The 25,127-nt window shown below is 43.6% G+C and overlaps 1 protein-coding gene across 3 annotated transcripts in view; it reads left to right on the forward strand.

Annotated features, from left to right (window-relative positions):
* The window catches only part of ndrg3a (ndrg family member 3a), a 34,851-nt gene that overhangs the window by 2,085 nt on the left and 7,639 nt on the right, over positions 1-25,127 (forward strand). For 2 of the 3 annotated variants that reach the window (XM_069677672.1, XM_069677673.1), the window contains exons 2-3: positions 12,141-12,224; positions 15,074-15,106. In XM_069677672.1, the coding sequence (XP_069533773.1) occupies positions 12,168-12,224; positions 15,074-15,106 (90 nt within the window). In that variant the 5' untranslated portion in view covers positions 12,141-12,167. Of the gene's footprint in view, positions 1-12,140; positions 12,225-15,073; positions 15,107-20,338; positions 20,721-25,127 lie in introns of those variants that run through there. The other variant, XM_069677674.1, reaches the window with a different exon arrangement.

Genomic DNA, 25,127 nt, shown 5'->3' on the forward strand with positions numbered 1-25,127 from the left:
TAACGCTCACTGGAGAGATGGAGACAGTAATTAAGCCACTGTGCTGACTGTCAGTCTGCCTCGTGTTCTCTCTCACCTCAGCATTGCTGTATCTAGTTGTTTGCCAGCCCTGCAGGGCAAAACATAACCTGCGCCAGTCACGGACACTTAATGGGACTTTTTTTCCCTCATCATTGGGAATACCTGCGTTGTCAACAGCACATTTGTGTCACATTTGTCTTTATTTTTAGTCATTGGGTACCAAGAGAGGGTTTTGAAAAATGTGTAGCCACCAGAGTAATGTTGGCACCATATTGTGTGTCTGTTTCTCAGTCTGACCCTCCCGGGGCTCTGCTGCTGTGTTTTTTGTAACTGTAACTGCATCTGTAATTTAAGATGTACCAGGCCTAGAGTTACAGCAAAAGCTCTGCACAGCAGCTTTAGGCTTTCAGGCCAAAAACAGCTGATGCATACACACCCCTGTTCCAGGTTAACATCCTACATTTCCCTTGTCTCCTCCTGAACAGCATGTAGAGAGCTATCTATACCTCTTTAATGCAGGGATAAACAAGTGAATGACAAAATACCAGATACTTTTGCTAGCTGTCTTTTGGGACATTGTGGCAGGGTGCACACTTTTTCAGACACTCCTATCTGTTGGATTTATCAGCTGGCGGGAGGGCTCTGTCTGTCCCCATTTTCTTTATCAGCATTTGCAAGGATATCAGCAGGTGGCAATGAGGAGAGGCGAAACACAGGTGGTCAGCTTGTTGATCCAAAGTGTTGGAAACAAGCCAAGCTGGACTTGTGGATGCCCTGGACCGTCCTTCAGTGCTGCGGCTCATTTAGGGTCAAATCTTTTATTTTGCTCGTATATTTACTGACTGCAGAAATTGTGTCACATCAAGAATCAGTTTCTTCTTCTCATTCTGTGTCTTTGAGAGTTGTTATTTAATTTACCACTCATCCTTATTCTTTGATGTAAGAGAATATTTCCACTGAATCTCATTATGTTCGCATTGTGCTCATGTGTGCGTGAGAGAGATTGTTAGCAAAGACGAGGATGTTTCGGCTCTCCGCTGAGACAAATCCCATTTTGTCATGGATACAAATAACAAGTACACACCATAGACTGTATCTGCACAGACATAGACACACACTGATAAACATGTGAGCAGCATGCTTTATTTCCACCGGCTCACGATAGGCTGAGCACAGCATGAATCATTTCATACTCGGCTAGCTTCAATGGTCCAGGGAACACCCAGGAAAGTTAAATGCTTTAGTGGTTGTTATTGTGAAGAAGCAAATGGCAGACAAAGTCAGCCCTCGTGGTTTGAAGACCCCCCCCCCCCCCGCGTTCCTGTTAGAAGCTGTTCAATTCAGACAGAGATGATGGGCAAAGTCTTAATCACCAAAAGCTGGAGTTACAATCGGAGAGATTGGGCCTGAGTGCTTTGTGTGTGTAGCTCAGTGTGAGTCGTGACTTGTAGGTGTTACATGTGTGCTGTTGATGCATATGAGGAAGAGGGATAATTGTCCGTTCCTTTTTCTGACTCATTTGATGCTCACTGCTACATTAACAGTAAAGGACATCGGCTTTAGCATCCTGAGTGATAAGTGAAAGCTGCGCTGGTGAAGCGTTCTATGTAGCGTTGTTTTTTGTGATGAGAAGAGAATGACTTCATGTAAATGATGGTGAAAAGGTCATTCGATTTCAGTGGCGCCACCAGCTGAGGATGGCTCAGGGGGAGGGCCCCTGTGGTTGCCAAGGACACCGCCGACCTCCACAGCGAGCACTCGCAAGGAGAGGTGCCGGAGGAGCCACCTCTGTGTTTCTGTGGGAGATTGAGTTGTCAGTAATCAGTCATTGTGACAGGCAGGCTGACCACATGGATAGCTCTATTAGCAGAGGCTGTGTTCCTGTGAGGCAACAGGCTTCTGTGCACTGATTCATACACTGCAACACGCTGACACATGTTCTGATTCAAAGGCCTCAGTGTGTTCAGACGTCTTTACTATCTCAGCCTCAAGAGCTCTCATGTCTCTGTGCTCTGTTAATGTTTCATGGGAGCGGTTTCTCATGTTTCTACCCAGCTTGTTAAACTGATTGTGAAGGTGTGTGTGTGTGTGTGTGTGTGTGTGTGTGTGTGTGTGTGTGTGTGTGTGTGTGTGTGTGTGTGTGTGTGTGTGTGTGTGTGTGTGTGTGTGTGTGTGTGTGTGTGTGTGTGTGTGTGGTGTGGGCGGGCTAGTGTCCGGGCTATGCAGATGGTCTCGCTGCTGCCTCCACAGCTGCCCTTCGGCCGGATTGACCGCGGTCAACAGATCCTGCTGAGCCTCCAACAGGACCCTGCTGGTCTAGAAACTTTGCCTGCTCACATCAGCCAGCTGGGACCCACACACACACACACACACACACACACACACACACACACACACACACACACGCAGCATCCCTTTTGCACTTTGTCTTTCTCTGTGCTGTCGGCTCAAGCAGGCATGGCAGAGGAAATCCCCACTAACAGAGCAGCAGCTAGTGTAGCGTGGCGGAGAAGGGGCAGGTACTCTGTTAGCAGCACTGAGTGCAGGGCCGACAGGCCCGGCCACTCTCTCTTATTTATAGGCAGATACCAGGAGGAGCTCAGCTGGGAGGGCCGGCCTCACACCTCTGGCAAATTCATCAGGATTCATTTGCCTCTTGGTGACCCCCCCAGTATTGAATTTTTTTTCCCTTTAACCTCATCCTCCCTTCATGCCTTCCTTTGTGAAAGACCCGTCTATGCTAGTGAGAATTGATTTATTGATGATGTGTGTCATGTAGCTACAGCTATCTAAAGCACTGTCTGTATTGCTATTCTCTTATTAGTCTATTTATCATCGTTTGAGAGGATCAGCTGTGGCAGTACCTTGCAGGTTATTGTGTGGAGTCGAAGGAAAGATGAAAACATCATTCATGAGTGTTATTGTGGCAAGCAGAGAAGACTATTCTGTTGTTTTTGTTCTCACCACTTAAAATCTGTAATCTAGTGTCTTTTGTTGGTTTTTTGCATCCATTCTCACCCATATACCAGTTTCTGGCCCAACAAGGAGAAAAAATTGTTTTGTAGACGGGACTTGAAAATGCATCCCTGGGACAGTGCATTATGTTCTGTCTCACACACCTTCTCGTCAGCTCACACTGGGTCAGCTTGTCACTTTTTTCCATAAGCAAAGAAAACTGAAACTTTGAAAGTTGTTCATTAACTAAACTTTGCGATAACCCAAAGATTAAACCTATAGAGTTTCCTTACCTTACCTTACCAAGTACATTTTGTGCCTAAACCACTTTGTCAAGTTTAGGAAAAGATTTTGAAGGTTTGGAAAGAATAAAAGGTCAGTGGCGTACACGGGACACAGCGTTCTCCTGGATGAAAAGAAAATCTTCACTATGATGGGCCCAGAGCTCGCTGAAGCGTCCTGCAAATGGAAATTTCCAATTTTGGTTTATTGTCACTCTAAAGTTGTAGTTCACACAACAACATGAGCGTCCTTTTAGCATGGTGACGAGACTGCAAGCATAACAACAGTGTTGCACTTGTGTTACAAAATAAGACAAACATGCAATCACACGACTTGTCTATACCATTCCCGGCTTTTCCAAGCATCGACTAGGAAGGGAGCAGCCAAGCTTTCTATGCCGTGTGCGGTTTCCTCCACGTTAGAATATTCCTCGTCTATTTTTTGATTAACGCTGATTCATATGATTGACACTTAGGCCTCGAGGTTTTTCCCCTCACCTCACTGTGGCAGGTCACTTAAAGTTGTAATCTCTCAGATCCCAGTTTTGTTGTCTTTGGCGGCACCTATGATGATAAATGGTAATTGCTGGAGCACACTTCCCAGATATCTAAACAGTGTTGCATGTGCGTCGTCCACGGTTGGCTCCGGTTGTAATTCTTTATTTTCCTCGCTGACGGTCGCTTTCCTTTTTAGACTTTGTCTTCATCTGAGCGTCGAATTTGTGTCTTTTTCTTTGGATTTTCACTTATTGTTGAAGTTGTATCTGTAGTCATCGATCTTTTCTGTGTTTGTTCAGCCATAGTAGATCACTGTTTACTCACAACACTTGCAGAGACCGGAAAAGCAGCCGCTTAGCTCCACCTACTCTCTCTGGCAGACCAACCACAGCTTGGTGATGGAAAACGCGTCACTAACTGGGCGCCGCTTGGGATTTTTTGTGAAGTCGCACCAGACACCCTGTCCATAATTCTGCAACTGCAAAGGCTTTCATCAGTGGGCCATAGGCTCAATCACCATTGTGTTACCTCATTCAGTGATATACAGTGATTTAACAGACATTTATTTAAATTAAATTATTTGAGATTATAATTTTAACAACTTTGATCGGCTACTCGAGTGCCCTTTCAGACACTAGTGCACCGCTACCCATTTCTTCAAATGGCTCGAGTTGTGTCTGAAAGGTCCTGCAGAATTGTAAACGGAGTCAGTGGTTCTTAAGAGTAAAAAACGTATAAAATGACTTAATAAAACCTGAGTCTCTGCCTGTTCATTACTTAAGAATGACATTAAATTATAATGTTTATTAACATAAGAACAACCTAACTGCCATGCCAAGTGACCTGAATTTTTTACCCGCCAGAGCCAACATTTATCCTGGCAGGTGGGAGGTGCTAATTTAAATCCCTACACTTAAGTCATTGGCAATATGTTTTGGTTGCGTTATTTGTATTGCTATTACTATTATTACTACTGTGTTGTAATGTAGATATCCAGTAAGAGTGATGGAACATTAATACGGTCTTTAGGTTGAAAAAGCTTAGTGCAGTAATCAATTCTTTACTAATGCATGACACCAAAACAGATGCTTGAGCTACTCTGTGGGACTGTATAGTACAGTGTACTGAGCAGGGAGGGACATGGGAGGGATGACTCACATCCCTGCTGCCCTCACACACACACACACACACACACACACACACACACACACACACTTTAAGCTTTACATATACAGCAGTACACATACAACATTCATAACTGCTACATCTACATCTACTTCCTTGTCTGTCACAGGCCTAACGGATAGACTGAGTTTCCAGTTTGCTGGTTTGAAACATCACCTCACCAGTGGAAAATGTTGCTGTCGGTCTCTGGGTCTGTGTTAGCGCAGTAAATTTAGCGTGACACTGGAAGTTATGACACATCATTTTATGAACCACAGCGCTGTATGTAGAAAGCTAGTTAGCTCTCCTCTGAACACTCTTCTGGCTGTGTGCATTTTCATGTGAGAAGTGAAGCATGCTGATGTCAATAGATGTGAGGTTATAAATCAATACAGCCAGAAGCTGCTCTCCAATCTCATAAGACCATTAGCAGATAAAGTGGCCCCTCAAGGAATAATGTAATTTTTTAAAAGCCCTGAGAGAGTAATGAGAGGGGTCATGCTCTCAGTGGTCCTGCAGCTTTCAGATTTGTGTGAGTGTATATACAGTAGGTGTTACTATTGGTGCCTTCAGGTGTCTGAGACTGGGTGTGTGTCTGTTTACGAGTCTGTTTGCAAGGATGTCTAACTGTGAGCAACAGAGTCTGTCCCCATGCCGTCTGAGTATAAAGGTCAGGGTTTTGGTGTGTCTGCAGAGGGGCTCCCTTTTTGGCAGGCAGATTAGTGTGGAGGCTGCTATGTGCCAATGAGCATCTTTGCTGATGAACCAGGCTTTTCCTCCCACACTCACATACACTCACACAAACACACACACAGTAAAATGCAAATGATGAACGATCAGCTTAGGATTTCCTCTATAAAAAGATGCAGTTGTGCGTGTCATTAAGCAGATGTTTTGAAGAAGCGTGCGCACTACCAATGGATATTATGACCTAGAACACAAGGTCATGAGTCTCCTCCCACGCACAAATGCTATTGGTGGTGTGTCTTATACCTTCACAGCAGCACTCGCAATAATAGTCCCTGTGTGTGTAATATCCCTTGTCCCGTCCAAGTATAACCTCTACAGCATTTTTATCACTTGCATTTTGAGTTATGGCTGGCCGGAGGCTCGGGATATTAAATGTAATAGTGACTGAGTGATTCTGCCTTCAGATTCGGTTTTCAAAGAGCGGATGAGTCAATTATAGTAATGCAGTATTTAGCATTTATTAGACATTTTTAATCCCGGAAGGATCAAACAAGGATGTCGGTATTTGAGGAGGAAGATTTGTTTCTTGTAATATCTGTCCTAAAATAGCTTCCCTGTCAGATTGAGTTGCCCACTTCCTTTTCTTTTGTCTTTGCAACCAATGAGAGATTTCATTTTGCTTTGTCATCTTTTCAGTGATCGTCTGCATGTATCCATGTGTTATCTTACAAGTGAGCTGGATCATGTCTCAAAGCTTCCCTACGCAGTTTTACAGATCGGTTTCAAAAAGAGAAGTAGGTGTTGTTCTACATTTTTTAGGTTGGATCAGAATAGATCATTTTGATGGAATAATGAAAGAGACAGACATCACAGAACTGTCTCATCATTGTTTTTGTTATATTGTCGGAAGAATAAAAGAAAGATATGTTAGCCTGAGTCACAAGACTCATATGAGCTGTGAGGAGGCTGATAGGTCCTCGGGAGAGCAAGCTGTCATTTAATTAAGTCTGTGATGTTTGGGGAGTTGTGTGCATGTGAGTGTGTAGATCCAACTGTTCATCGTTGTGTGTGTTTGCTGACAGTATCAGCAGGGGATGTTCTGTACTATAGGTCAGCTTTTCCATGATGGAGAACAAAACTCCAGATCAGGTTTCTTCCCTCCCCTGTATAATTCAACTATCCTTTCCATCACCCGGGTTGTTATCGACCTGACAGGAGTGGGTGGGGGGCTGAAACTCTTCTAATTCTCTTACCAAACTGCTCAGGTAAAGGCAATAATCTGTGCGGGAGCCATGTCACAGTCCATTAGCTTTACTCCAGCAGGATTGCTACTTCCGCAGACTGTGAACTGTTAACGCAGGATTGGCCTGGTTATGAAAAGTTGAAAAAAAATTTCTAGTGCCTTTCCTCCTGGGTGGAAAAGTCTCTCAGTCCATGAGCAGGGCATCACCACACTGGTGACTGTGCAGGGATTAACTGTTTCCACCTGTTTATAGCACAACGCTCCTGCACATAAAGAAGGCCGACATAGAAGTTAGGCTGTTGGCAGGAGGGTAGTATCTCTGGAATTCAAGCTGGCCTATTTTCTATTGTGATGTGACGACTGGTGAAGTGCTGACGGAAGACTGAGGCTCCAGTTGAGGACAGACACGCTTGTGTTCCTCTGTGATACAACCTGCCATTAGAATAATTTGTTTCCCAGAGAGAGCTGACAGCCAGGTGACACCGCTTCCTCTAGCTAGAGATAAGTCTGTAATTGTCAATAGCTGTTTAACCGAATAAAAAGCTGGACCTTTTGATGAACTGAGCCCATCAACTTGAGGCTTTGAAGGCCTGACAGGTGACGAAGAGTGCAAAAATAATTGTTCATCCGGAAAGTCTTTGCCAAGTTGTTAAGTCAAAATATTTTCATCCAGAAGTTTCGCTCAAAAGGTTAAAAAATAATTAGAAAACAGTTCACAGTTCAACATAGCTTTTAATACCTGGTCCACACTAAAAGATTTTTCAAATCTTAACATGTTGAAAATGTGAGACCCCACACATGACAATATATAATCATAGATTTAACAGTTTTGCTCTTACAGTGTGTAGAGAACAACGAATACGCCAAAACAGCACACCACACACTAATAGATTCCATTGACCAACAACCAGGAAATCTCGCAAAACTCTCACGGTCAAACGAGACATTAGCGCAAACAAACATTGTGGGCGACGGGCCGGAAGAATTGGCGATGATAGTTTTTGGACTTTTTACTGAAAATTCAGGAAGAAAAAGGAACAAACTGGATGAAGAGGAGGAGACAGCGTGAACATGGGCTGTACATGTTACTCCCCATTTGCTTTTGTCACCATGGCTACGTTTGTTTTTTTGTTTTTTTGCTGCAGTTGTTGTGCCAAAGAGTATTGTGCTTCCTTCTTCAGTCAGCTTGCTTCCCCATTGGCTATTGTTTTTCGTTCCACGTGACAATCACAGATTGCGTGCTCGGCTGTCATGGGGGTTTGGCCCCCACACAACAGGATAACAGATCATAAATATTGAACATGTTTAATATTTACGATTTGAAATTAGTACGGCCATGATGGTCTTCCGAGCAGATTGAGGGAAGTAAAACCACTCTTAACATTCCTCACGCCACAGGAACATCTGGTATGGTAATCTTTAGAACCATCAAAACATCAGGACTTTGCTTACAACTGTCGTAAGGGGGGAATCAGGCCCAAAATCAACCTGATTATCTTGTAGTGTGTACCTCTCTTAACAGGAACAAACATTGGGGTTCTTAACTGTGTTTTTTACATTTTTGCATTAGAAGTCTTATTGGGGTAAGGCCGAGTTGACCTGTTGTGACGTGTTTTGTCCAGAAACTGTGAAATCCCTCTACTCTAGGCAACACTAATAAATGGCTGTGTGTCAATCACAAATATCAAAAGAATTATTGATTGGATTGTAATTCTGTGGGAGTTATTAATATGCAGTTTGAATCAGAATCACATCACATAGGCTTTCACACAACTGTCCACCACAACCTGAACATGTTTGCTGTAAACCTCTTCTTCTGCAGACAGTGATAATAAGCGGCTTAGGATTTCTTCTTTATATCACCATGGCAATACATGCAAAGGCTGAGTCGGGGTCTACATAGAGACCCAAAGGTAGGTTAATATGAGGTCAGCACGGTCACATGCACTTCAGTCAACCAGAAGCCAAAGAGGTCAGAGTCAAAGCACGGCCATGATATGAATGATGATGGCATTGAGTAAACCTGAAGTCTTGGTTGCCATGACAATATAGAGGAAAGAGGGCTAATTAAAGGGGCTAACGGGAGGGTCGCCATCACAGCTGGGCTCCCAGCCGTCCATCATGCAACCAAGCCTGCATGGACCTCCTGACGGCCCACGATTGAGACAGAGATGGATCGACAAACACAGGGAGAGAGTGTGCATAGACTGGAGGAGGAGGAGGAGGAGGCTGTGGGAGGAGGCGTTGGGGAAGTGTTCATCGATCACTCCACGCCGTCTGCTGACATGGCAGCTACAGGACTCCTTTATGTTGGCAGCGACACCATATATCTACAGTAGGTGTTTGGCATTGCAATGAATTGTGGGGTCTGCAGCTCAGCATTAAGGTAAAGGTGTGTCCTCTCTCTTTTTTGAGTTGTGATGAGTGTGAGGCAGGCAGCAGTGACAGGAGAAACGGGGGGAGGAAAGCAGGGTTAATGAAGTAGTTGCATTTATTAAACCGACAGATTTCAACATGTCTGTGCTTTTCTTTTGTACAGTATTTGTGTTGGAATTGAAATTCCCAGAGACGGCACTGACACTAAGCTGCAGTGAAAACTGACCTTTGCTGTACAGAAAAGGCCTCCTGTGGTTTTCCTCTGACACGATTTGTTTCTGCTGTCATTTGTTCGCCCAGCACAGCCCCCTTGTCCCTCGCTGCATGACATGATATTTAGCGCAGAGATGAGGCTCAGTTGGGCGGCTACATACCCCACAGAGAAATGGACCTGAAGAATAGATGAGGGAAATCATGTGTGAGAGCCGGCATGTAATGCTCGTGTTACTCATCTGGAAGCGGGAGAGCTGAATAAAACAGATTCTGGTATTGGAGACTGTTTGGGAGAGCAACCCAGCACAACTGACGCTCTTGCTGTCGAGGCGAGAGGGACTCGTTCTACATCATCAGCTCTGTCAATCCTTCCCCCAGTCTCATCCACATTAATGACATGGTGTGAATATGGGACGAAGCCCGCAATCTGCACAGACTGCAAATGGAATTTCCCTCCTGTCATCTGGGACTACTCTTCCTGATTCTCTATTGAAATTACACAAAGCTTTACTGTCATATCTGTACAGCCAGCATGACTCATTTGAGTCCCTATGACTGTCAGGGGTAAACGCTGCTGAAGTCTTCTCATTTCTACCACCATCTATTTCCCATGTCTCCTTGCCTCACATCTGTCCCTCGGGGATAGCCCAGTTTAGAATAAACACCAGCAACCAGCTTTGTCTCTATGGCAACAGCTGCGTATGCTGAACGGTGGTGCAGGCATGGAAGAGGTAGAGAAGGGTGAAGAAGGTGGTGGATGTTTCTGAATGGGATGTGGTGCTCTTTAAGGCGATTTGATGCAAGGTTAAGGGGGTCTGAGATCTGCTACAGCCCCCCAGGGACACGACTTTCTTTGAGGTGGAGACATAAGGAAGAGTCAGGAAGATGGTGGGGAAGTGATGGCGGTTAGTTGCCTAGGTTACCCAGTAAAAGGGGTCAGTGGGGTTGGGCTCTGAAAGCCCCCCAGTCAGTCTGTCAGTTGGTTTAAGCTCAACCTGACCCCGACTCCCTTAACACCTCGATTACCCGGCTAGCCGAATACAATTAAAGCGGCTTTTGCCTCCCTCCCTCTTTCTGTGACAGCCTGAGGAAGTGTTGGATTGATCCGGCCAATACGGTCAAGCATGCAGAGTATTTGTTTTTCTTTTCTCCTTGTTCACTTGTCTAAATATTATTTAGTTCCACCACTGAGCCGGATTTGTCAGCAGGGATTTTGCCGGGCATGTTTTCACTCCCCATGCTGATGGCTTAGTACTTCCAACACTCGATGTTTCTGCATTGTTTTCCCTGACTGTTTTATGTAATTTGAGGATTGTGCTCAGTTGTTCCCATCTGCTTCCCTGGTTGTTTCCAAGCAAGATGCAATCTGTTGCCAAAGTAGGATGACCTCTGACCCCGTTCATGCGTCAATAGGCAGCTGTCCGTTCAGTCCTATGTCAGGCCATCACGGGATGAAACTGCTGGTAACACAGACATGACTTCCCACTCTTAGTTTTCGGTTAAAATCATAACAAACCCTGAAGGTTATCTGATACCCACATCTCAAGGTTGTTCCAAGGTAGTCTGCTCTCACTCAGGAAGTGATTGTTGCTGCTCCTCCAGTTGGCTTGTCCTCTGCCAAAATGCTCTTGCCTTTCTTGTTTGTTTTCTAGAATGATGTGTATCTGTAGGTGATTAATGTGTTCTTTCTATATAAAGGCTGTTTGTGTTGTGGTGCAGGCAGGTTTGGCTTTGTCTTCCAGTTGTAAGCATTGACCTAGAAGAGGCAGAGGCTCCATCTGCTGTTATGTGCAACATGAGCCTGTCTGGTGGGCAGAGCCAGGTAATTCAATACCACTTCCTGTCCTTACCTTGTGCAAGCAGGAAAGGCCTGAGATGTACCATTTCAAGAAAAGTGGGGGAGGGGGACATTTTGTTCAGTAATTACGTGCAGGGACAAACGGCTGGTTTCAAGGGGAAAACAAATGAGGTGGGCTTTAGAGCTTCTTGCTAAACCTGGCCTGATTCCTTTGTGTGTGCATGTGTGCATACCATCTGTGTGGACTGGAGGTGTGACCTTAGCCTGAGAATTGATAGAGAATACGCCCTCTATCCCCTTGGCTCAGCTTGTACCATCATACGTATCATAACATGAAGTCTAGAAGATGAGGTTCCTTTCACGTTACTACTAATGGATCTGCATCAGATGTGGTTGTTGCCATGAAGTGCACCTAGTACTGACACCATCAGTTATTTGATTAGCTGATCAGTGGTTTAAGTCATTTGTCAAGGCAAACATGATTCATGTTTTTTTGCTACGTTAAGTTGTGAAGTTGTTGTTTATTCTTTGTTTTATATCAACGTAAACTGAGTAACTTTGGGTTTTGAGCTGTTTGTCTGACAAAATATGTCACTTTAGACTTGGAGAAATTGTGATTAACACTTTTCACTATGTCCTGATATTTAATTGTTTAAACCAGAACCAGCTTTTGGTCCACCTACCCTCCTTCAATGGCAATTATTATTGCAGCAAACAGAACCACCACCTAACAAGACTCAGATATGAATCCACTCCAGGCATCCCTTTTGAAAGGATCATTCTTGCCTTGAATTTTCATGTTCGTTTTTGACGTGCTCTCACAATGTATTATTTTGCTTTTGTTGTTATAGATGTTATTTTATCAGCGAGTGTAACATTTTCTTCTTTTCTTCTTGGACAGAGTGGTTTACAGTGACGAGACAGGAAGATGGATGAGCTGCAGGATGTACAGCTGACTGAGATCAAGCCGCTGCTGACCAATAAGGTGAGTTGAGGGAAGGACAGGACAGTGACAAGCTGATAGTGGAACAGGCACACGACTGTGCACCTAAAACAACATGAAGAACCACTCACATAAACCAAACAGACATGTTGTGCCGACTTACAGTGAATGAACGAGCACCCCGTATGTTCTCACCAAGCAAATACATACGCTAATACACTAGGCATGCAGACTCTGCAGTCCCGTTCATCAAAGTGAATTATTCATATCTGCTCGACTGTTGAGAGGAAAAAGAAAAGAGGGGTGCGAGCAAGTCAAGAGAGAAAAAAAGGATGTCGACGGAATGAGGCAAGAGAGAAGAAGAGATGCGGGGCGTATAATGTAAGACATGCAGAGAGTCAGAAAAAACAGTCAAGCAAGAATGAGAAGAGATCAAAGGAGACGCCGGAAGAAACTCATCTCTTTATTTTTAAGAGCTTGAAAGAATCCAGCAAGTGAGAGACGGCAAAAACAGAGAGAAGTGTGGAGGAGAAAAAACCCAATGGCAGATCAAAGCTCCTCTCTTCATCTTCTGGCCTCCTCCTTTTCCTCCTCTTCCTCTGACCTGCTCCATCTCAACAGCTGATTAGCTGAGTAGAAAGAGGATAGTCTGTGGATACACTTGTTTAAGTGTTTGACCCCCTGAAAAACAACTGTCACAGACAGTCAGGAGGGTACGGTGCCTCAGAGGAGGCGTGAGTGATGTATCAGGTCTGAGGGGACTGAGTCACCTCAGTCGATGTTTGAAGAATAAGAAGGAGCATATTGTTGGGCTGCCATGCTGTGTAATGAAGATGTTTTGTGTGAGGTGACGGGGAAAGGAATATAATTCTTAAAATCATATGAATGAAAGATGCTGTAACTGACCTCTCACTCCACCTAGTGGCCAGCTCATTAAAAAGACAACCAGGACTCTTGAAAGCCCATGGAGATCATGACATGATAACAGTGATGATGGAGGATCCTCATTTTGTCTCTAATCCTGTTGAGAAGTGACTGAAGCACGTTCTGTTTTCCGTACACATAATGCATTTATGTATGATGCAGTCTGGTACGAGGAAGAACAGTACTGTCTGCAGCAGCAAAGTAACCATAACAACGGTTGTATTGGACTTCAGCAAGGTTACCAATGCATAGGATTAGAGTTGACCTCAATGTAGAACATACATAAGAGAAAACAAGAAGGGGGGATTATTAAATACTTGTGTAGTGCAACAGTTGTCATAACAGCAATTATACAACAGTTAGTTCTGACCAAGTCATCTAGACAATTGGACAAGAGGAATTCCATGAGTGGCGATATAGAGAACAACATCACTCCGCCTCAGCCAAGTGCTTTATAAATTAAATCAAACAGATAAATATACATCATACAAAGTAGCTGATCTGTGGTAACCTGTAGACAGAGTGCAGGAGAATGTTTGTGTTGCTTGGCAACAAAAGTCCAGTTTCAGTAAAGTTGTGAAACTAGTTGAGTTAGTGGATCAAAAACCAATCTGTTGTTGATTAATAATGTTTACTACTATTTACCGCTTGTTTAGCTATTGTATAAAAGCAATATCACACTCCAGGTCGTGATGTTGTACTGTGATTATCTGTGGCACTTACCTGCGGCCTCATGCCTACGACCGAATCACAGCCGTGATGATATTCAGTACATCACTCCCTCTTATGTGATATTGCTTAATTATACACATATGCACAACTGCATCACATCTTTTACCAATAAATAATTTGATATAAACCATCAATCAATTTGTAAATTGAATTTATTTAAGACAATTCTAATGGATTTCTTTCTAAAAATTCACTTGAAACCAAAGCACTTTAAGGTTCTTCTTGTACCTTCAAAGAGCATACTCTACAGTATGTCAGCTCCATTAGAACTCAATTACACCAATGTAATAGTGTAGGCTTTAACTATAAACATGATTTACCATGATTTGCACAGATTGCACTGCTTTTCAGTAGAAGAAGAAAAGGGGAGCATTATAGCCTCCATCTGCATCTACACCAATGTGCACCCTACTGGTCTGGCCTACAATTAATTCCCAGCTGAATCTTCTCTGTTGTTGCTGCCCACGCTCACTTCACTGTCTGTTTGTTCTGTAGCATCCTGCTGTCTGAATAAAGACTAAACACCAACTGGGACAATACTCTATGTAAAAGGCTGCACCATTACTTCTTTTTTGTTTATTGTTATATTATTCTATTTAAGTTCCCAGGCAGTAGGGGTACTGCTGCTCCTAGCTACCTTCTTTTTTTATTTTTTTATTCCAAGTCAACCAAGTCAAATTCCTTGTATGTGAAAACCTAGAATTTAGTCCTTATGATATTAGGACAAAAATGTATTTCAAAGAAGAACAGACAACATTTGCTTCATTAGATGATGAGGTTTTGCATAACAGGCTATGAAAAAAAATCCACAATCAGTTGGACCATTAGATCCATAAAACTCTGCATGAAGTCCTCACCACAGTGTGTCACGCCTAATCACAGTATTCATGAGTTGCAGCAGATACTAACAGACCACAAGCTTCACTTTACATTAGTAGAGTGCTTAGTTTTCAGCAATCGTTGCCAAAATATGCAGACATAATTAGAGTTTGTAGCATAATGACCAAATGTTTTTATCTATGTCTCACAAAATCTATTACAAATTAAAAGTGACCACGCTCTTATAAAAGTGGGGACACTGCCAGATTTGATCTATTTGTTCACACATGAATACTGCCACACGGGCCTTGCCATCCATCTGTAAATACAAGTACATTTTTAGCCCACGTGTACATAAATATGGCATGTGTCAGCCTTTTCTTTATTTTAACTGTTTTCTTTTACCTCTTTTGCAGAATGCGCGCAACTTTCAAGATTTCGACTGCCAGGTGAGTAACACTCTCTGCCACACTAAGCACTGCCATGGTTAGAGGAGATGCTTATATGTTAGTGGAAGGTGATTGGGGTATTGGGACATGGCACCAATCTCACACCCCTACTGCTGAACCTATTTGTTTACTTGCCCTACATGGGAACATTGTTCCTTACAGGCAACATCCAATTTTAGCGCACACCTCATTTTACTAAATATAGGATTTATTGTTGATGAATCAATGAGGCTAATCTGCCATAGTGGCAGTTAATGGTCCGAGGTGAAAGCATTTGTTTGGCATGGGCTTGCCCAGCTTATTCTTCTAGTTTGTCCTTTGCAATGTGTCTGCAACAAAGGTCACTTTAAACGATCTTGAATAGTTTTGGATTCTGTTTCAGCTCATTGTTGAGTAAGAAAGCAATGCAACACTACATTAGCTAATACAGAAAACAATACTAACACTTGCTTCCTTACACAGCATGTGGGTGGATGGACCAGTAGCTTCATTACAGACACTGGTTTGAGGTTTTCTTCGTCTTACATGGTACTGTCCCTTTAAATTACTGTGTGGGCGGCTGTCGCTCAGTGGTAGAGTCAGTTGGCTTTCAATGGAAAGCTTGGCAGTTTAATCCCCGATCCTGCAGTCTACCTGTCAAAGTGTCCTTGGGCAAGACACTGAACCCCAAAGCATTGGTGTTTGATGAATGTGAATGGTTTGACCTTGTTTGTAGATTGGCACTTTGCATAGCAGCCTCTGCCATCAGTGTATGAATGTGTGTGTGACAGAGTGAATGTGATGTGTGGTGTAAAAGCACTTTGAGTGGTCTGAACAGTAAAAAAGCACTAGCCTATATAAGTGCAGTCCATTTACCATTTGCTTCAAATGGAAAAAGAAAGCATTTCTAGAGATTTTTCTCAGGACTTTTTGAGTTCCACAATGTGCTTTATGCGGTGCTTATTTAGGTGTGTATTTGATTTGTGATAAGTTTAGAGATGGTTAATTTGTCGTTGTGTGATGGATGTAGGTGATCATTACAGAGTGTACTTTCCAAGTAAAAGTCAGAAAGGGAAATACAAGTGTCAAGATGTCTTACCCAGGTTATTCCACAGTGATATTATGTTTCTGTGCATGCCTCTTCACAGTAACAATCTCAACCATAGTCAGGTCTTTTTATGTGATAATGTAAGACTAATTATCATTCAAGAAAAAAGGGGCATTGTCCTTGAGCGGGCACTATTCCAGATTTCTTCCTTTGATGCTGTCTTTTTCTGAGAAGTTGCATAGCTGCTCTCTGCCTCTGTGCTCTGCAATTAGCATTTTCTTGCACGGATTCTCTCGGATGAGGGGGCCTTCCCACAGGCAGGCACTATGCTGTGTTCATGAGCATCATGGCTGCAAAGGGTTAAACCTTTCATCCCTCTCTCACTTTCTGCAGTCACGCCTGCTCCCAGCATCCCACCCGAGCTAAATATAGCTGCTGCAGGCAGGGGAGGAGAGTAAAGCATGTTAGCTGGGGCAAGCATGCTACATGCTCTGCTGCATCCAGTCCAGCCTGCATCTCGTTGTATTAATACATAAACATTTATAAAATGCTGCAATCGCTGAGCTGCTCATATTCTCATCATGTCATTTTCCCACTCATCCTCTTGGGATTCAGGAACGTGCTGTACTTGTTCTTTAAAGAAGATAATTGCCAGTCTCAGAGGTATTGAGGAAGACTTAAGCGTATTTGACCTTATTTCCATGGCAGCCATTTTGACCTGACTGTCTGACTCTGTGATCTATTTTTGAAAGTTCTCCATAAAATTAATGTCACTTGTACAGCAAAGTTAGAACTTTAAATGTATTTTGAACACATCAAAGCTGGAATAGCACGGGTGCAGCTATTAACATGAATGATTTAGCTGCTTCTGTTTCAGGGACCTGGTATCAGACATGCTGTGTCACTGTTGCGCTGTAATGGGAGACTTGAATACAACAGAGCCATTGTGAATGTTATTAGGAAGACGTGTACTTTCCCTACTATGACAAGTGTAAATGTCTAATTTGAGAAAAGGCCTGTAGTCAAACAAGCTAGCAATCAATGAATAGAAGATATGCATGAATTTAAGGAACACTGACCTGGTAAAGATTGTTGCTGAATTTATACGCTCGGGTTAATGGACATGAAAACATGAGAAAATGTTTTTCTGTTTAGTTAGCTAGCTTACTAGCATGTACCTAGTAGCCACAGTGTCTAGGCAAATTGTGATAGCAGGATATTTTGTCATAAAAATGGCTACATTAAAATGTGAATTGGTGTGTTTTGCAGATTTTTCAACTGTGGGGGGAAATATGAAATAGTTGATATTGATTGGTATTTATTCAACTATTCTTGTGCATAAGTGAAGGTAAAACGTTGTGATGTAAAATGTCTCTTGTTGAAATAGGGTGTATTATTTCATTATACCAGACTACCAATGCCTCACAGTTTGATAAGACTAGAACAACCGGAGCCCACGTGCAGTACAAGGCATTAGCAGCAGACTTCCCATGAATACAGTCTGTGTGTGGGGGAGGGGTCCTCACCGCTGCACCATCATTCTGAGCAGCCAATGTGACATTCCAGCAGCTGGAGGACAAATCCAGCTGCTCTTCTCTTGATTTTCCTGCTACTACAGCTCCCACCACAGGCAGCACACAGGTACTGCAGCCTTGTTCAAACCCTCTGCACCTGCACGAGAAAGACGGCTTGGATGGTGGTGGTGGTGAGGTGGAGTCAGAGATGAGAACCAAGAGGGTGTGGTGCTGCATTGATGTGTCCCTTACACCCTGCTTACACCCTTTGAGAAGGTAGAAAAGGAGGAAGGTGTGAGTCAGTCTCCTGCACCCCTGGGGCCTGCTGTGCGTACTTAAGAACACTGAGTTACTTCATGGAGATGGAAAAAGCTGACTGCACACTTTAAAAATAGAGCATCTCAGGGTTGGTGGTGTTTGCTGTGGAGAGCAGAAGGAAAATAGGGAATCTATGGAGCCTGAGTGCATTTAATGTTATAGAGTATTCTCTTTAAATGTTTTGTGAGCTAATATAAACATTGAATAATGTTTTACAGTTTTGTCTAAATTCTCTGTTTATCTTTAGGTATTATTGATGGGTTATGTCAAGTGTTGATCTATTTGCTTTTTTGACCTTGTGAAATTGAAACACAAAGACTAGATGAAGCTGTCGCTCTTGTGCTTCGGTTAAATGGCTGCCAAGTCACGTCTTTGGCTTTTTAAATCCTCACTGTCTCAGGAAGTGCAGCAGAGGGCGCCATAAGCCTGCTCATTGTGTGACTAATGGGTCATGTTTTGTGTAATGTGTTTTTAGTGCACTGTGTTTTTCTTGCTGTTGATCGCCTGTACCTGATGTACCAAAGGTACGCTTCCGCATCACAGAAACATAGTGCCTGTTACAAATGTTGCTCGTTCACCATCTCAGAAGAGGATCAAATTGACTGTTTGATGTGGTGGATCATTTTATACAAAATGTTTTGCTGAGCTTTTACAATAAGGATGAAAATGTGTCGTCAAACATTGGATTCTCGCAGTCTTGATGCAAACCTCAGCCTTGAACTGTGAGCTGCAGCGAGAGCGTGACTGCAGTCTGAGGAGTCAAACAGGCACACAGAGTCCTGCAGAGGAACACAATGACTCAGTGTATGACACAAAGAGGCACCTGCTCTGTCGAGGAAACGTGTGTTTTCACACACTAATTATGACCATGAGCTGATGTGACCAAATAACACGTACACCACAATCTGATTTATCATCATCGTGTACCTACAATTATTCATGTTCTCTGCACTCTGGCTTGAATCACCGAAGATGGAACTGAATTGACTGTAATTACCTGTTTTGGTGACCTTCTACTACTAGCTAAATGTCGGATTTGTTACTCTTTTGTGGATCTGATTATGAGGATCATATGCATATTTTTAATACCAGTATCGGCTAATGTTCTTTGTCTGTGAATCAAGTGTTTATTTCTCAAAATGTTCCTATACCTCTTGTGTGTAAGTGGCACCCTCTGTGGGTCAGGACAGGAACATTTTAGAGGAGAAACAGCAGATTTCAACCAAACATGCTTGTTAAGTCATGAGCCAATGAACTGTGTTTTTTGTTTGCTCAGCATGACGGGCTCTTTTGACGAGAAATGAGCCGATGAAAAGTTTATTTGCATCAATGCTTAGATGACCACAGAGACGCTATCGGTTATCAACCTAATGCTTATACTGAGTGATTCTCCTTTTGAAACCAAAAGTCAAAATAAAGAAGGAAAATGTGCGGAGTTGTCCAGCGTCCTCTGTTGTCCTCTATGCATGGGTGGAGTTTAGGCAGGCATTGAAACTAAAACCCCAAATAACTCGACAATGCTGCCACATTGACTAACCAATGAAGCCCCTCTTGTCTCTGTAATCCCACCCACTCTGTGCTGTTTGCACGCATGTCATTGGCTGCGCAGAGCAACCTATCTCAAATAAAGGCGTGACACTCTACACTGCTAGTGGTCGTGCAGATGACAGAGGAGGGTAGAAAAGGAGAAATCAATAAACTATGTGGATCAAGTTACTCAAAGGCACATTCAGGAGAAATAGATCCTCTGATGTCGGGTTGTGAATGTTGACTAAAAATAGTAGCAGGTTGTGGGTTCTTGGAACAGGGTTAGAGTTATCTTAAATGAAATGAGTACTGGACCTCTACAAGTAGAAAGAACATGATGAAGTGTTGCAGTAACAATGAGTTGTGTTTTGATCCACTCTTACACTTGCCATTAACGGGGTCTTGTTTCGGAGATTCATGTTGGGATATTTCTGGATGCTGAGATAACTTGATCTTATCCTCTCCTGCAAGGTGAAGCTAAAGTGAGTCTCGTGGAATTAGTTGGTAACATTTGGTGATAGGCAGCCATTTTGCTGATGCAGAACACAGCCCAGGGTGAGCTGTAAAAGTCAGTCTCCTCTCCTCTCTCTTTACTTTATCAGTCCGACTGTGTGACGTCAGCAGCCTGCCCATTTTCCAGGACTGCCTCAGCATCCTTTGCACCCCATCACCCCTCTTCCACACAACCAATCCCTCCCTTCCTCCCACTACCCCCCTCCTTTTCCCTATTCTCCTACAAGCCCCACCCTCTCCCTCTACCCACCTGACCCACTGCAATCCAATTAGACGCAGCGGTGACTGGATGTATGGACGCGCTGTGACTACCAAGCACAAACTGCAGTCTCACTCTCCTTCCCCTCTGTCTCTTCTGCCGCTCTCTTTCCCACCTCTTGTCTCTTGTCTCTCTCTCTCTTGTTCTCTCTGCATCTTCTCCACCCCTCCTCTTCTGCTTTCATTCAGATTATTTACCCATCTCCTGCTCACTCCCTCTGCTGTGTCTTTCTCCTCCCTCTCTTCCTTGTCGCTGCTGCTCTTGCTGCCTCACCCTTACATCCCTCCCTTCCAACCAACGCTCCCTCCCTTCTCCTCCTCCTCCTCCTCCCTTTGGAGATCTTCAAAGCTGACCAGCACACACTCGCACATAGCATAACACACTCCTCTCCTGCGTGGGAAAAACATGTCAGCTATTCTGGACCTGGACCAGATTGCATGCTCTGGGAATGGAGTGGTGAGTGACAAATGTGTCTTGCCTGCATTGACACACCTTGCTGGGTCCTTGCAGCAGGGGCTACTAGTTCAGATTAGAGGGCGGTTGTTGTGCGGTTTCCCTAAAGACAGGGTGACAGCAGCTGGCTCTGAGAAGAAAAAAAGCTGGTGGGGTTTTTTCCTGGATAGCTTGTCACAAGCTTCAGCAGACGGCTGAGACGTTCGGCTTTTTCTCTCAGGGCAGCTGCTGGTTTGGGGTTAACATTTGTTCATTGTGTGTGTGTGTGTGTGTGTGTGTGTGTGTGTGTGTGTGTGTGTGTGTGTGTTACTCTGTGTGTGTGTGTTACTCTGTGTGTGGCCACAGGTCAAGCAGTGCCCATGTGTGCAGTGGGCACAGCCTGAACATGCACAGGGTTCAGCGGTGCTTTTTAATACGATGATAAGAAAGATGCATGTGAGTAGTGCTTAATTGCCTCTGAACCTGCAAATGCTCCTGCTAGAGAATGTGTACGTGCTGATCAGTATGTGCTTGTCCATCTGTAGACTGGCTGGTATTTGTGTGTTTCATGATGCATGTTTTTGTACACCTCAAATGATTATTTTTGTGTTTACCTATAACTACAGGGATGTGTGAACGGTTAGTGGCTTCGGGTGGTGCATAGTGCCAGCATTGTGTTCCTTTTTCTTCAGTTAAAACATGCAGGGAGGTCACCCACCCCCCACACACCGTAGCAACAACATGCCAAAACGCTGTAGCGGTTCCTTCACTCCCCTGCAGAGACCTTGAGTTTGTAGTTTCAACCCACTGCTTCGATGACACACACGCACCATGCTCCAGGTGGGGAGGGCTGTTTATGTCAAATGCAGGGTGGCATGTATCTGCGATGACCCCGCTGGGGAATATGAACGTGTGTTTGAGTCTGAATGCATATGTTCATGTGTGTACACTACAGTAATTTGCAGGCTGCTTGGTTTTCTGCCCTGTAACGCTGCTCTCCGAGATGATTGATGCCGTTCCTGGCAGGGCGGGGAAACATAGAGGAGAGGGAGGAGGGATTGATATGGGAGTGATTGCGGGAACAGGAATGGCATGACATACTGCTCTCCTTTTTTTTTTTTTTTTTACCTCACGCCACCTCCCTCTTTCTCCTTCATTCTGGGACCAAAACCCCAGGCAGCCTCCTGAAGCCCCTCTCCTCAAAGCACAAACCCCAACTCAGTATTCCTGTCTCACCCACAACTGCCTCAAACAACCACACATAATCTTTGTCCAACTACGAGCCCCCCATGAATATATTAAATAGAGAAAAGGGCTGCTGCCATTGCAGTCTTCCCCCCTCTATTCCCCCTCTAGCTGCCCTGGCTAGCAGCCTCGCCCCATGTCTGTTTTCTTGAGAGTCGTGTGTGTGTATATATCTATCTATCTATATATATATACTCATACATGTGTGTGAAAGAAAATTGCAAGAGCCAGAGCTCCCAGATCAATATAGTTTTAAACCTTGCCAAGAGCTAAATGGATAGATAAAAGGTCCTCTCCTTCACTCCCCCTCCACAGCCCTTTTCTCTATTTTCTCCACCCTTGCCTGTGCCAGGACATGGCTGGAAAGGCATGATAAATTTAAGCGCTGCACCCCTTCTGTTATAAGGCACAGGCATCTGTTAGTCATACAGGACTCCCCCCAGTATCTTTTCTCCTGTCTCCGTCACTCCGTGCCTGCTTGCTTTCACGCTCTGTTTCATCCCATCCATTTCCAGACTCTTTCTATCTCTTGTTCTGTCCATCTCATCACTCTCTATTTCCACACTATGTTCCCATCACCATTTTCATTTCCTTTAGCTGCTGAGGCGTACGTGCCTGTTTTGGGTGCCTGTACAGTGCACGCATATGACAGAAGGCAGGTATTTGAACAAGTGTGTTTTCCTGATTCTTAGAGCAAAGCATTTCCACTGTCCTTGACTCTGTCCTTGTCTAAAAATGAAAGTATGTAGCAAGACAGCCATGGAGAGTTTGCTGTCAGTCTATAACAGGTTGCTCTGCCCCCACCACCAGCCCAAGGTTGCAGAATCATTTTATTATCTGTGGAAAGTCCTCTGATGTGCGCAAGGCTCCATCTCAGCAGGAGAGTCTCCTCAAGGTTTATGCCATCTCAGGAAGGAGGTTATATTCAGTATCGCTATCTTGTGGCACACAGTCATTGAGGGTTGTGTTGTGTGCATAGTTTTCATGTTTGTTGCGACAGGCTAATCTTTGTACCAACTCCCACATGAATGAAGGAGTAGTTTTCCTCTTGCTGTGACCGTTACAGATTGTAGATGCAAATGACTGCAGCCTTGTCCTTGAGAATTAACCTTCATCTCCTCTGAAGAGATAGTAGCACACTTCCATCAGCCTCATCCCTGCAGTGGAAACTCAGTGGAGGGGAAGCAGCAGCAGTCAGAGTCCCGCTCCCTTGGTGTCTGTCAGCCATAACCTGTGTCTCTCTTCCTCCCAGGCTCACTCTCTTTATTATTGATGACCTGTGGGCCTTGAGACCAGGCGAGCGCTGCTGGGCCCCGCCCGATGCTCCTGCTCTGTGCAATACACACACACAAACACACACATGCACGTAGCTACGTCATGCACACCCTTGTATGCAGCACAGTGTCATGCTGACCTTGGGAGGTGTTTTTGTGTGTTTGTGTATGTTATGCAAAATGATGCTGTGATTCTGAAAAGTCTAGAAACCAGCTTTGTCACTTTCTGAATGTTTTATTACTCGTTATGTCACTTCCTACACTTTTTCTAAATAGCATTTGCACTTGATGGCCTCTGGATGTTTTTGCTGGGTCGCTTTTTTAAAAAATGGACTGGAGGACACTTTAATGGTTTTTATGTAGATGCACTGTGAACTACTAACGTGGGGCATCCTCATGCTTGATGGAAGAGATATTTAAAGGAGAGCAACAGAGAGAACGAAGTTGTGTAAGCTCTTTGAATTTTAATGGGTCTTTCTGCTAAGACATTCAGTTTTGCAGAGTCATACTTGTGAAAGCGCTGTGAGATTCAGAGCGTCGGATAAAAAGACAAATGTCCTGGATGAAAAGCTTGTTTCCCTGACAGCCCATTCATTGCTTTGTTTGTCAGAGGGGACAGGGGATGTGTGATAAAGCAGAGCTGCATGCTTTACATCCTCAGCTTAAGATAGAAACTCAAAATGTTGTGTGGGTAACTTCAGTACATGTGTCAGTAATTTTCCCCTCGATTTTTTTCCAAAATAATATCTTCACTGTTGGTTCTAAGCTTTTTTCAAGCCCTAATTTAGATATCGATTTTTTTTTTGTCTGTATTGACTTTATACCTCAGTGTTTTGCAAATTGCTCTGCTTTGTGCCTGGCTTAGTGATGTTCTTAAAGAGAAAAAGCCTCCACCATGTGATGAATATTCCATGGCTGAATGCATAAAGCTGGAAATTTATCATCAAAATATTTAATTAAAAATACAATGCTAACATTTATTTATCCTACTAATAAACAGTGTCTGTTTACCCACAGCGTGATGCACTGTAGCCTAACTCCATTGGTGTCCAGAAATGATTAAAGACACTTAAAAGAGCCACACTCCTGCATTTGATAACATCCATTATTACAATGAATATGGATAAAGTAATTTATTTTGATAAAGCTCTGCACATTGTTGCAAAGACATTACTGAGCATGCTCAAGGAAGGAATTCCCTGCTGATAAGTCTTTGCTTGATAAGCTGAAAGAAATAAATTACTCTGTCCAGGTTCTGCTAATGAAGGAATATGTCACCAGTATGCAACAGTATGGCTCCTCCTATGTGTTTTGTGTGTGTGTGCGTGCATGTGTGTGTTCCAAACCCAATCTGATGCTGACTTTTCAACGCCAAACAAACCTTTCTGTGAGTCTGGAGGCTGTGGGACAGAACAGTTCATAATGAAACAGTTGAGAGATGAAACGTGGCTTTCCTGCCCGCCCCATACTACATTTACACACACTAAGCATGGATCATGCTAGAGGGAAATCTGTCTGAAAGTTTGTCTGTAAGTGAGAATATTTGTCTTTTTAGGTAATTAATTACATGTTTGTAGAGGTCCACATATGTTCAAGACTTCCCTGGCTTTTAGTAGTGTGCTAAACATATATACAAATACATACAGGAGGTGTGACTTTCTCTCTTTTGATGTTTGTGTTTGCTGTTATTGTTAATGTGTTGTTTGCAGCGAACATGTGAAGTCACAATAGTGTGCTTCATTCTCCTATTTGATCACAGGACTTGAACATTCAGGCACTGCAAGCCTTATTTCAATAAGGTCCATGAGGATTTAGTACCCTTAGGTGGTGATTGTTATTGGGCTTGTTTGTGTTTTTCGGTGATGCTGGAGTTCTTAGGCAAAAGCTATATCAGGCAGAAATGCTGCCAGAA

This window comes from Semicossyphus pulcher, unplaced genomic scaffold (genome assembly GCF_022749685.1).
Source record: "Semicossyphus pulcher isolate SPU_LCO1_2020_fin unplaced genomic scaffold, fSemPul1.0.p SCAF_3, whole genome shotgun sequence".
Classification (NCBI taxonomy): Eukaryota; Metazoa; Chordata; class Actinopteri; order Labriformes; family Labridae; genus Semicossyphus; species Semicossyphus pulcher.